At 33.5% G+C, this 13146-nt stretch overlaps 1 protein-coding gene across 1 annotated transcript in view; it reads left to right on the top strand.

Annotated features, from left to right (window-relative positions):
* Nucleotides 1-11958, top strand: part of LOC143229686 (uncharacterized) — a 108453-nt gene extending 96495 nt beyond the window's left edge. Inside the window, exons 11-14 of the mRNA XM_076462388.1 lie at nucleotides 916-1098; nucleotides 5039-5124; nucleotides 9593-9704; nucleotides 10735-11958. Of these exons, the coding sequence (XP_076318503.1) occupies nucleotides 916-1098; nucleotides 5039-5124; nucleotides 9593-9704; nucleotides 10735-10832 (479 nt within the window). The 3' untranslated portion in view covers nucleotides 10833-11958. The remainder of the gene's footprint in view (nucleotides 1-915; nucleotides 1099-5038; nucleotides 5125-9592; nucleotides 9705-10734) is intronic.
* The last annotated feature ends 1188 nt before the right edge of the window (nucleotides 11959-13146 follow it).

Here is a 13146-nt window from a genome sequence, read left to right as displayed (position 1 = left end):
GACTCGTAATTCGAATCTCTGTCATACCAAATACGCTCGCCCTGTCAGCTGTGGGGCGTTATAATTTACGGTCAATCCCACTATTTGTTGGCAAAAGAATAGCCCAAGAGTTGGTGGTGGGTGGTGATGACCAGCTGCCTTCCCTCTAGACTTACACTACTAAATTAGGGACGGCTAACGCAGATAGCCATCGTGTAGCTTTTCGCGAATTTAAAAGGAAACAAACAAAAAAGTTCATATGTTTTACATAGTGTTAACAAAATATCTGTCTGATGTTCTACATATATTACAGAACATCGTTTTACAGTATACGATGAATATGAAGACATAATATAGGCCCAGCCTGACTCTGACAATATGTAGGCAAAAGTCACAGTGATCTGATAAGTTTAAATAGCAAACACGAATTTAGCTTTTCACAAATGGAAAATAATAATAATAATAAAAACCACGTCAATTTACACAAGTCAGCCATAGCAGTTGACCTAATTTAACCTTTTCATCCCAGCATCTGCTTATTTACGTCTTTATTAAGACGTATTTAATTTTAATTTCTTAAAATAAAGATGCAAATACGGATTCTTCTGATTTTTTTAACCCATCAAAAATTATAATTTAGTCAAACATAATTATTGTTGATTTTTGGTCAAAATTGAGAAAAGAAAATATTCTTATTGGGCATTTGCGTGAGAGACATCGAAGCTTAATTGGAATGTTTCAGATAATACTCGTGTTACAATGACGTAGTTATAAAATATTTTGACAGAAGTAAGCGTGTTAGAATTTCGGATTGTTCTACAGTGACATTGTTCAGGTTTGTTTGAGCCTTTGTTTAATGATTTACTACAAGTAAAGAAAGGTTAACAATGAACCATTATCAAAGGTTATTCATAATGTTTTCTTTAAAATTTCTAGCTTCCACGCCCCATACTAACCTGTGTCCAGCAGTGGCAGAAACTGATGGTCTTCGCGTAGAGACAGGAAAACTTGGCTCCTTGCCAGATAAATGCACCCAATACTCTACAGCCGTTGTTGGTTGTAGGAATGACAACACCTTGGAATTTTTAACGAAGTGTGCATCGTATCAAGAATTGAAACGTGAGATTGTTTTAATATTATTTTTTACAAAAGTTAAACAAATGGTGCAAATCCACACATCTTTGGGCATTATCATTTCAACATGTCGGCATCAAAATCGACGGTTTCTGTTTATATTTTGATACGTTTTCAAGTTAGGCACCTTATCAAAAATTCTCATGAACCTTTCAGTTGTCCTTCAGAGATGTTTTACTGTTTATGTATTATACGATTCTATAACTTTTTATTTGTTGCATGTACCCGATTTGAAACATGTCATATTTCTATAGATTTGTATTCTTATTCAAATCTGACCCCTTATATGTTATTATTTATTATTTGTTGTTATTTATATGTGATATTTGATTTATACGTCAAACAATAAGCGTTAAAGAAATAATGTTTCTCCGAAAGAAATTAACTGATGTTACAGGAATATTGTGGACATTAACGAACATTTAATGTAATTATTGGGCCCGGCATGGCCAAGCATGTTAAGGCGTGCGACTGAGGGTCGTGGGTTCGCATCCTCGTCGCGCCAAACATGCTCGCCCTTTCGAAAAGCCGTGGGGGGTGTCATAAAGTGACGGTCAGTTCCACCATTCGTTGGTAAAAGAGTAGCCCAAGAGTTAGCGGTGGGTGGTGATGACTAGCTGTCTTACACTGCTAAATTAGGGACGGCGAGCACAGATAGCCCTCGAGTAGCTTCGTGCGAAATTCAAAAAAACAATGTAGTTATTTTAATCACCGTGAGCCACGAATAAGCCAAAAAAGTATAAATATTTTTGTGCTCAAATTTACATCAACATCACCATAAGAGTATAAACAAGCTATAATAAAATCGATCAGTAATTTTGAATTCAACATTGACTAATCCTATGAGAAATTATACTTGTATTTACGTAAGCTACGTTTGTCAGCATATTTGTTACTTCCGCCATCTAAAGTGGACAGAGGTTATGTTTTTATACCTGTGAATGTGTGTGTCAGAAAGACTGAATACATTTGGACGAAAGTTAGAAGTTTTTAGGTTTTGGAGGTCAAGATCACGAACAACGAAGACGTGAGAACCAATTTTGCACACTGTTTTTGTTCTACTCAGTCAAAAATGATTGGATTGCGACGAAACTTAATAGACTTAGATAAAATATTATTCGTTATTTTTATGTCGAAAACGATCCGTGTCACTTGGTAACGACGAACTATGAATATTTTTTCATATCTTTTGATAATCGAATGCTATCACGTTTTGGTGGTGGAGATGTGAATGCTGAGTGAGTGCCTTTGTAGTTTTATTTGGCATCACCATTTCAAAATGATGTCCTGAGACCTTATCCACGATAAGGCTTAAAGCTCAGTTTGCTCTCTAAATGCATGCATTTTCACGTAAATTATTTACCTGCTCAATATAACACAATTTTATATGAATTAATCTAAGTTTAGATATATATTAGACTTGGAAACATATGTCTATAAATACATATAAGTGAGCATTGCTACTTCATTTTAAGGGCAAACACATCTTCCGCAACGTGATAAAAAAGAAATACATTATGTAAATCTTAGTGAATATATATTTACCCTTTAAATTTTATTTAATTATGAGCTTCTGTGATGAAAAATCTTGATACATCTAATCGTCCTTGTAAATCATGACAAACACAAAGTTCATAAAAAAAACATTAATGTAATTTTATCAGTTATTGATCTTGGTTTACGAAGCTGTTGGTGTCATCTTTTTCATGATAAGTCCACGTTGTTTTACTACATTGATTTTACTTGTAAGACTGTATTTGGCATAAAGGAGCGATCGCGTTTTAACGGTAGAATAAGCCACTGTTACATGGCACTATTAAATGGTACTTAATACACTATTACATGGTACTTAATGGCTAGTCTTCGCTGTTTCTCATTATAGAAACATATTCTTACTCTTAAAATTAATCCATTTCTTCTGGTCTTTAACGACCAAACCTGTTAGGAATTTGAGAGCGAACTCGGTTTTCATCCGTGAGCTTTTAATTAGGTGTAATGAAGTGTTCAAACTTTAAATCTTGTGCTCGTGTGTTATTTAACACAATGAAGCTGAGGTCTTCACTCAGCCAGTAGGCTGCGAATGTTCGGTGGCCAAAGCGTTGCTCGTGCCTTCTTATGATGCATTAAAAGTATTAAAACCAAACTTTAAACGAGAGAAAAAAAAACAGCTAGTGCACATTAAAATTAAATTATGAGTTTTATATCCACAGAGGACAACTTAGTTTTGTTCGTCAACTGATGCAAAGTTTCAAAATAATTACATTTTGAACCATATATATTCGGAAACTCTTTTATTATATTTTAGTTTAATAACATTAAGTGGCGAATAAAATTTATTAATTAGCGTGTTTCGTTACGCACTGAAAAATTCCACACATTTTACTGAATATTTATTTGACCTATGTACTATTAATACTCAAACAGTAAGCTTAACTAATTCGTTACAAAAACTGAAATTTTGTCTCGTGTCTAACAACAAGAAAAGTAGTTACATTTAATGTTCGATATCATTGATTTGGTTTGGTTTGAATTTCGCGCAAAGATACACGAGGGCTATCTGCGCTAGCCGTCCCTAATTTTGCAGTATATGACTGGAGGAAAAGCAGCTAGTCATCACCACCCACCGCCAACTCTTAGGCTACTTTTACCAACGAACAGTGGATTGACCATTACTTTATAACGGACCCGCAGCTGAAAGGGTGAGCATGTTTGGTGTGACCGGGATTCAAACCCACGTCTATATTATTGTTAAGTGAAAACTTAAATGGTTTAAGCCCAAGCCTTTTGGCCCGGCATAGCCAGTTGATTAAGGCAATCGACTCGTAATCCGAGAGTCACGGGTTCGAATTCCACTATTCGTTGGTAAAAGAGTAGCCCAAGAATAGGCGGTGGTGATGACTAGCTGCCTTCCCTCTTGTCAAAATTAGATATGGCTAGCGCAAAGAGCCCTCGAATAGCTTTGCGTGTAATTTAAAACAAACCAAACCCATGCCTTTCAGTAAGGAAGAGGTGCTTATGGAAGGAAAATTTTGTATACGATAATTTGATCATATTCAAAACAAATTGGAAAGTTTTTATGGCTTAAATAACGTTTACTATAAAACGTGTTCCTATTCAAGAAATCAAATAGAAGTTTAATGTATAGAATTTTCACAGTTTTTTGTTTTAGGGGGGGGGACTTACAGCTTCATTCAGCTTGTATATCCCTTAAACTTTGTCATATTTTATTTCTTTTTGAAATTTTGCGCAAAGCTTCTCGAGGACTGTCCTTAATTTAAAAAAAAAAATGAACTAGAGGGAAGTCAGCTATCAACACTACCCACCGCCAACTCATGGCCACCATTTACTAACGAAACGTGGGACGATTGTCATATTATAACGCTCTCACAGGTAAAAGTGGGAACTTGTTAGATGACGAGATTTAAAATCCCTCTTTAACCGCCAGATCATGCCAGACCTTAAAACTTAGGATTGTGGTTTAGCTTTCATTCTTTCTTGATGTTGAATATCACCGTGTAAAGCTAAGTATTGAAGTTTAGATTTTTCAACTGAAAATATTTATTATACATGAACTTCAAATTATGCTAAATTAATTATATATATATATATATATTTCCGTACTGTGTTTTTGACGTTACTTTGTTCTCAATTAGGTGCCGTGGGTGCGTTATAGAAGTAGCGGTCAAATCCAATTGTTTGGTTCCACCAAAGTTGTTCTAGAGTCGGTGGATTTCTCTCTACTCTGTCACTTCAAAATTAAGGGCAATAAGCGCAGATACTCTTGAGAAGCCTTGTGCAAAAATGAACAAAAAATTAATTGTTTTATTGAACAAAAAAGTTATAAATTGTTTTATATTCAAAATTAGTCATGTTTCGAAAAGACTTCAAATTTTATATATGTCTGTAAAAACCACCTTTTTCATAGGGTTTCAGTGTCATGGCACGTGGGAAGAAAAAGGTCGAACGTATCTTGTAACTGGATTGAGAGAATCACGAAGCAAATTCTGTTTTGTAAGTATTTGTATCATATTTCACACTATGTTGTTCAGTGTCAATCACATGCTTTCCTAGTCATGTATTATTATTACTATTTTTACTTATGTACTATTATTACTCTTTCCTAGTCATATAATCATGATATTTAATATAAAAAAAACAACAAGGAATTTTCAGTAGCCGCGGCTGTAATTAGATCTCAAATCAGTCAAGAGTTGACCTTGGGAAAATAACAATAACAAACAAACATTTGAGAACCATTTTGTTAACTGCTGTTCTGCGGTCAATTAGTATTACAATATATTAAAAAAACGTGTTGAATTTATACAAACACAAATGATTTTTAAAAACCGGGGGCATTAAACAGATACTGTAGAAATCGATTATTTGTTTATACATAATATTTGGTTAAGTTTTTAGTAAATAGATTTATTATTATTTTTTGTTTGGAATTAAGCACAAAGCTACACAATGGTCTGTCTATCTGTGTTCTGCCCACCACTGGTACCGAAACCCGGTTTCTCGCGGTGTGAGCCCTGAGATATAGCGTTGTGCCACTAGGGGGAACAGTTTTAGTAGTAATTTTAGGTGTTCTTTAAAGCATATTTCATAAGACTGCTAACGACTATAAATATTGAGCGTATTAGTGAACCGTGATACAGCGAGTACCCCAATGGGTTCGCGAAATGTTAACTCTAAAATTTCAGGGTTCGATTTCACGTGGTGGACAGTGTGAAGACAGCACTTTTGAGTAGTTTTTTTTTTGCTAAAAACAAAGCAACTAAACAAAGGTAATGAAGAGAAATCATTGAATTTAAATCCATTTACACTTTACAGAACTTATGATCTTGTTTTATATTGCAAACCACGTTTGGTCATAGGAGATGATGTTCTAAAACGTTCGTTTAGATTATAAAAGGTTATTACAAAAATCAGTTCAAGGGATGAACGTTTAGGTTCTGCAAAGATTGAAGGTTATCGACGTGATTCAACTAAATTGTTTTCCATCATTTTCCAAATGAAAGAAACTTAGCTTAATCAAAGATAAACTTACCTGAATTTTAAACTTTCTGTTATGTGACTGAGCTAACGTGACACTTTTTTTATTAAACACGGTTGGTTTGATCAATTTAGGTATAACAACGACACCTAATTTGTAACGCTTGAAATATGTTCTTAACAAGATGAGAAATAAGTTTGACTAACTATTTTCTCAGGAACTTTCATTGTTTTGTTTGTTTTCGTACTAAGAAGTTTATATTATGATCTGAAACCAACTCCTCAGGTTATATCAATTTATAAAATATCGATGTTATTTAGCGCGGAAATTACACGTGTAACTATAGTAAAACAATTAGAATCACATTTCATAAGTGGTTACGCTGTAGTGTTTTACATATACTTTTGTCGCCTGGTATGTTTATTTTCATTACGTGTACTAAAGAAAACAAAAGTCTGTAACGGATTTCAATAGCTGTTACACAGTTTGCTTTTTATTGTTGCTAAACGAAACAAGAAGTTGCTAACGCTTCTATACTTAATAAAATAACACACTGGTCAAAATAAACTTCTCCCAGGAGAAGCCTAAGTGATCCTTTAACTCAACTCTCAATCGTCCCCCAGTGGCTCAGCCGTAAGTCTGTGGTGGGCAGAGCGCTCACAATTTATTGTGTAGTTTTGTGCTCAACAACAAACAAACATCTTTTAGTCTTCAACCAAGACCTCCGCAGGGAAAAGGAATGAAAGATCTAAGTCATAAGTTGTTGCACTGATTCGTATTATTAGCTAATGACCATGTATCAATTTTACAAGCTACAAACATTAATATAATATTAAAATACTCTTTCAGTTAGAATTACATTTATAAATAATGCTACAGATAAAGAGCCATGGGTTTTAATAAAACAAAATATCTAAGTCTAAACATATTATCACGATATTTTGTAATTTTCATTTCGAAATTTGGTAGGTGCGAGCGAAGAAGGTCCTTGGTGAGTCATCACTAACTTCAAAGGTTCGATTCCCGGTGGCGGATAAACCGCGAATAGCCAACTGCGTCACTGCGCTAAAAACAAACAAAAGAACGAACCAAGTAATGAATCACTTATAGATGCTATCATTTAGAAACAACTGTAAAAAAACTTACACCATAAATGCTAATTAGCTTTTGATTAATAAAATATTGAAGACAACTGTACTTTTTAAGAACAGTGTCCAACGTTCTGTGCCACTCTTGGAACTGAATAACTTCCACTCATTAGTAACAGTGATCCTCCACTGACCCAGCGATATGCCTGTGGACCTATAGTGCTAGATACCCGTGTTGGGCAGAGCACAGATATCCCTTTGTGTAGCTTTGTGCTTATTAGAAACAAGAACAAACAACTGACATTGTAACAATACAATGGTCATAATTATGTAGTCAAATATCAACTGTGAGCAGCTCAGTGGCATAAAAGTCTATTGAGGTTGCATATGGTACTTGACAAATATATGGTCAAATAAGATTGTTGTAATTTTGACTTCTACCATTTTTTTCCTTTTAAACAACGTTGGTTTCTGAGCTTTTATGACAGATTGTTTATTTTTACCCAAGAAGAGTTACAGGGTATCTCCAGCTTCATTGCAAAGTAATTCTTTATGAGTAAAGTGATTCTACGTTTTATCTACCTTACGGATGAGAGAATTACAACAAGTTGGATAGGGACGCATTTTTAGAGCCTTTGACTGTTCTAAATGTTTCTCTGTGCGAGTTCGTTTCGCCTCCAAGGAAAGCATTAATGGGTCCATCCTTGTGTCTATTGGATCTACGTCAGTTAACGTCCTAACAATGAATATCGTTCATCAGAAGTGGCTCTAACATTTTCACATGGTGGCATTGCACCATAGAATGATCGAGAATTCGCCATGAACCAAAAACATGTATACGTGTGTCTTTGAGACCCATCCCATTTGGGGCGACACTATTTCATTAATCATAGGCAACGCATCCAAATAAAGGGATATAATCTCGCTCTCTGCTGCCTGTTTTTCAGTAATTAAGTGATATTTAACTTACAGTTTCTTATTGTTCGGAATCAACTTGAATATGATCAACATTTCCAAATAAACAAAAACTAGTTGGATAGTTGAAGTTTCATTCTTCTGTATATAATGTTCAACTAATGACAGTTAAACTTTTTCAGCTTAGGAGAAATTGGTATGTTCCACTAATGCCTAAATTACCGGAAACAGTTAGGCTCGGAAGCTTTCGATTCCATTCCGACGTCTTGAATTACTGGTAACGACCACGAGGCAAATTCGAGACTGTAGATTACTCTGGCTCGTGATCGACCCATTTGTATGTCGTTTCGGAATAAGTAGGTGATTTGATATTCTAAGAGCCCAAAAAGCTTTATTATCATGCCTCTTTCTTCGGAGCCGTTCTTTAATCAGGTAATGGATGGCTTGAAGTGGTGGTGGTCATTTAAGTAAAAGCCCAAACTATCTTAATGAAGAACTCGTGAACCAGACCTCTAATTAGCTTTCCTCTCTTCATGTTTTCTCCACCCTTACATCATCTTAACGAAAGTAAAACAGTCAAAAATATTTTTTACTAGTAGATAAAAACGGAAAACAGTCAATATTTGCGAGCTAAAACGTTTTTTATTTTTTTCTCCGCTTATCATTCACATATTAGATAAGCGGATGTGAGTTAGTTCTGTTATGAATTCGGAGCAAATAGGCTTATATTAAATCACGTAAAAATATGTCTTGAGTACATTATAGACTATTTTATTCTTTGTCTAAGAAACACAGAATTTTCAGATATGACATTTTATGAAACAAGACGTCGTTTTTTCACATTTTATCCTATTCGCTCTGAAGTGACACCGAAATAAAACAATGTTTTGTTATCTAATGTTATGTTGAGTTACATATACCTAGTATAGAGAATTATAAATTGCTGAGTAAAATTCCAATTCATTGTGAAATTCGAACATGTCAATATCAATTAGCATATTTAATTTTGGAATTGTAGATTTAATTAACAAATAAATTTGCAGGGTAATATTTTCCTCGTTATGTGAATTTTCTTTTGTGAAAATTACTTTTCAGTGCAACCCTGCATGGCCAAGCTGTTAAGGAACTCGACTCGTAATCCGAGGGTCAAGGATTCAAATCCCTGTCACACTGAAACATGCTCGCCCGTGATAACGTTATAATGTGACAGTCAATCCCATTATTTTTTGGTGAAAGAGTAGCCCAAGAGTTGGTGGTGATGACTAGCTGCCTTCCCTCTAATCTTACACTGCTAAATTCAGTGCATGTTAATAACAAATACCTCCTCAGTTGTCTTGCTTAAAAATGATAAAATAAACATTTATGACACAACTAAACAGGTGTAGTAGTACGGTTTTGTGTTTAATTATCACTGTTGTGCAGCGAGGAATAATATGTATACATATATCACATGCATTACAATATACAAAATATCTCTCAGGTGTTCTCATCTAATTCACGAGTGACCCGGATGTCAGGTTTACACGATACCTGTTCTCGTAGTATTCAACCTGGTATTACTGGGAACCTAACCTTCAACATTACAGCAGCAGGTAAGGTAAAATTAGAGTAAAAATAATATATAAGTAAAATAATCTATTTGCATTTAAGTATTTGTAAGAAGATGAAATATAAACATTAATTCAATCTACCTCAAAGTTTAGGTGGTAACTAAAAGAGTTTTTTTTTGTGCTTTTACTTTTATAAATTGCTTGTAATTAAAAAATATTTGTAGACAATATGTTTCTGTAGCAACTTTATGTCGATTTTATTACTTTATGATTTTGTCTAATATTAGGCGAAACATCATTTCAAAAGTAATTAGTCTTAGCGGCTCACTAATTTAATTTGTATGCATATTTTAAGTCATTCAAATGATTCGTTTTCAAATATTTTTAATATTTCCAAAACGTTTGTGTTGGATAAATCGATTTATATACGAAAACAGCGAAATTTATTATTAGGGCAGCTAACTTTCATAACAAGCTGCTAAAATTTGTCTCCCTTAGCATCCAATAGAGCTGTCTGGGGTGTACTTTTCTTCAGATGTGCACTGTCTAGAAAATATTACCATAGTGTAGTTTTTATGAGGTCTATATATTGTCCAAAACACAAGTATATGGTGTAATTTTTATCAGATATATACTCTCTAAGACAGCTGTCTGTGGTGTATTTTTCAAAAGATGTGTATTTTCCAAAGGGTGACTATGGTATATTTTGGTCAGATATATATTGTCCGAAACAGTTGTACATGGTGTACATTTCTTCAGATGTATACTGTCAATGACAGCTGTCTAGGGTATATTTTTCTTCACATATATATGTCAGTTTTTATAGGCTCTATTAATGTCTTCCTCTACGCTGGGGCATTGTCACTGTTTTGCAAAAAATAATACAATAAAATAAGATATAATGTAAGGGAGAAAAATCTAAAACGTCAGTTTATTAAAGTAAGGACTAAATTACAGATACTCTAAAACTATATATTTGTATAAATATAGAGAAATGTTCTTGCAATTTTGAATTCCTAGTTGAAACTTTATAGATTAATGGCTGTTTTTTTTTCCAAACTCTTTCTTTCAGGAGATTGTGACTATACTTTAAACGCAGTCACCAGTCTCTCTTATTCGAGAAGCCTACTTTTTGCTACCTATTTAGTTCTTACAAGAAACAGTCGGTGATTTGTTTGCCAGGGATGTTTCTCGTGGAAGCTTCCGATGCGTTTAGCAGGAAACCGGGAGAGACAAGAAGATCATATAAGTGCCTCTTTGTGAAGTCCTTCTCACGGTTGCTAAACAAACTTCCGAACAGTGACTAGTCTTTCACAGCACCTTGACATATTTTCAGAAGATGCGATAAAGTAAATTAGTGACGTTTAATTTATTAAGATTATCAGAATTGTGAACACGAGAGAAACTTAAAAGTAATTATATTTATTGTAAAATAAAGTGCAATCATTTTGGACGCTGTGCTTAGTGTTAATATCATAAAGACCAAAATGAAGATATTAGGTGAAGGATATATTTGTACGTGTACGTGTAAGTGTATGTTTAACCTACTAGGTAAGAGAACCGACGATATGGGTGTGTTATGGAAGACTTACATAATTTTCTTTTTAGCAAACAATGGAACAGCTTTTTTTTTCTGAGAAATCAATAGACAAGAAATACGTGTTTTTTTTTTCACTTGTGACAAAAGTACATTTCAATTAATAACATTGACTGAGAACGTTAAGTAATTAAAACTCGGTACACTCCCGTTCTGTAACAAATATACATATTTTTTTTGCACAGGCTTAAATGTTTCACAGTAGAACATATATTTATAAGTCCACAACGTTTATTAATAACCTGACACATAGTAACAATTACATTAAAACATACACACAAATGTACACGTATAGTACATATATATATATATACATGAGACAAAAATAATAAAAAATTCATGCAATTTGAAATAAAATGTCATATAATGTTCATTGCTCATATTCTAATAACTCTTTCGTGACGGTATCTGTGTAGTTTATCAGAAAGAACTCTTTTTCTTTAAAGAGAACTTTCAGTGAGTTCAACGAATCATCCTGCTTTGAAATGCTCTAAGTCTTGTACTTGCTTTAGAATTACGTAATTTTAAATCTTTATTGTGTGTAAAGGTTTTTTTTTTCCAAGCACTTCAGATTCCCAAGTCATGGGTTCGAACCCTGTCGCTGTAATCCGATGTCTTTCCGTAACTCACAGTAGCTGTATGATTCCTCTATTTTGTACCAAGCCAAAAATATTCAATAAAAAATAAATAATGAGCAGATTTAGAATATGTTCCAAAGTGTTTTGTTTTTCTGCATTCTATTAATTCCCAAGCTTTAATATATATATTTATTTAACCTATTATTCCTTAGCCTCTCTAGAATGTCCAAAAAATATAAGAGAATTACTAGGAATATTGCAATCAATGTACTGACATTTAGTGGGTCAACGTTAGAGGTGCTCGCGTTTCTACATAACCTTATACATGTCTATTGCACTGTAAAATCTATGAACATTCTTTACAACAGATATCTAATGTAATTAATAGTTTCGTTCTGAATTTACTCACCAGTTTTAAGTTGCATCGTTTACAGCAAAGAATAATTATGTCACAGTTTGTTGCTAAGCGACACAGAACAGACAGTTACCAAAGGACAACAGGCTTTTGTGCAAGTTAGATAACTAACCATTATTTCAACTTAATGAGCTGACACGTATGTTTATTTACATTCCCAGCGAGCAAATATAAAAGCTTTTTATGGAACGTTTTTTCTTTCGTCTATGCTTAAATCAAGGAACAATAAGTTTTAGAACAGGTGCGACGTTTCGATTTCGATTCTTAAGAAATGATGACACCAGTGATCGAAACGTCGAACCTGTTCTAAAAGTTATTCTTCCTTAATTTAAAAGCTGTAACTTGTAACCAAACAATAACTATTACAGATGTTTAACGTACTTCAGTGTTTATTATTGACAGACAAATTGAAAGAAATACTTTTTTTCATTTAATTACTTTTAAACTTTTAGTAGACTCCAGTTGGAAGCAGTTTAGAAATCTCAGACCAAAAATCAAATGAAATTCATAGCTAATATAAAGTTATCGTAATTTCTGTTATAGTGTGTAACTGACACAGTGTAATTTTTTACTGCATCATAAGTAAACGTTATTACCCGAAAGTAAATTTAAATTTCGACGCATAAGATAAAAACTATTAACTGATATAATTTAAATGATAATTCTTTTATATATGAAATGAATTTAACCGAGGTATGTTTCCTTTTATGCTATACTTGTAAACAATATGATACCCTGACGAATTTGTATTTTCCGAAAGATTACACTATGTAACAAAATTTTTACTTTTTCTTGTTCCTGGGCAAAAAGTGTTATTTCCCAATTGCTTATTATTTCTAATGTAAATAAAAAAAGACCTATTTTTCTCTTCAAACTTTGCTTTTGTGACCTAGA

The sequence above is a fragment of the Tachypleus tridentatus genome, chromosome 1 (assembly GCF_004210375.1).
Source record: "Tachypleus tridentatus isolate NWPU-2018 chromosome 1, ASM421037v1, whole genome shotgun sequence".
NCBI lineage: Eukaryota > Metazoa > Arthropoda > Merostomata > Xiphosura > Limulidae > Tachypleus > Tachypleus tridentatus.
The sequence above is the reverse complement of the archived record's forward strand: the minus strand, read 5'-3'. Positions and strand labels throughout refer to the sequence as shown.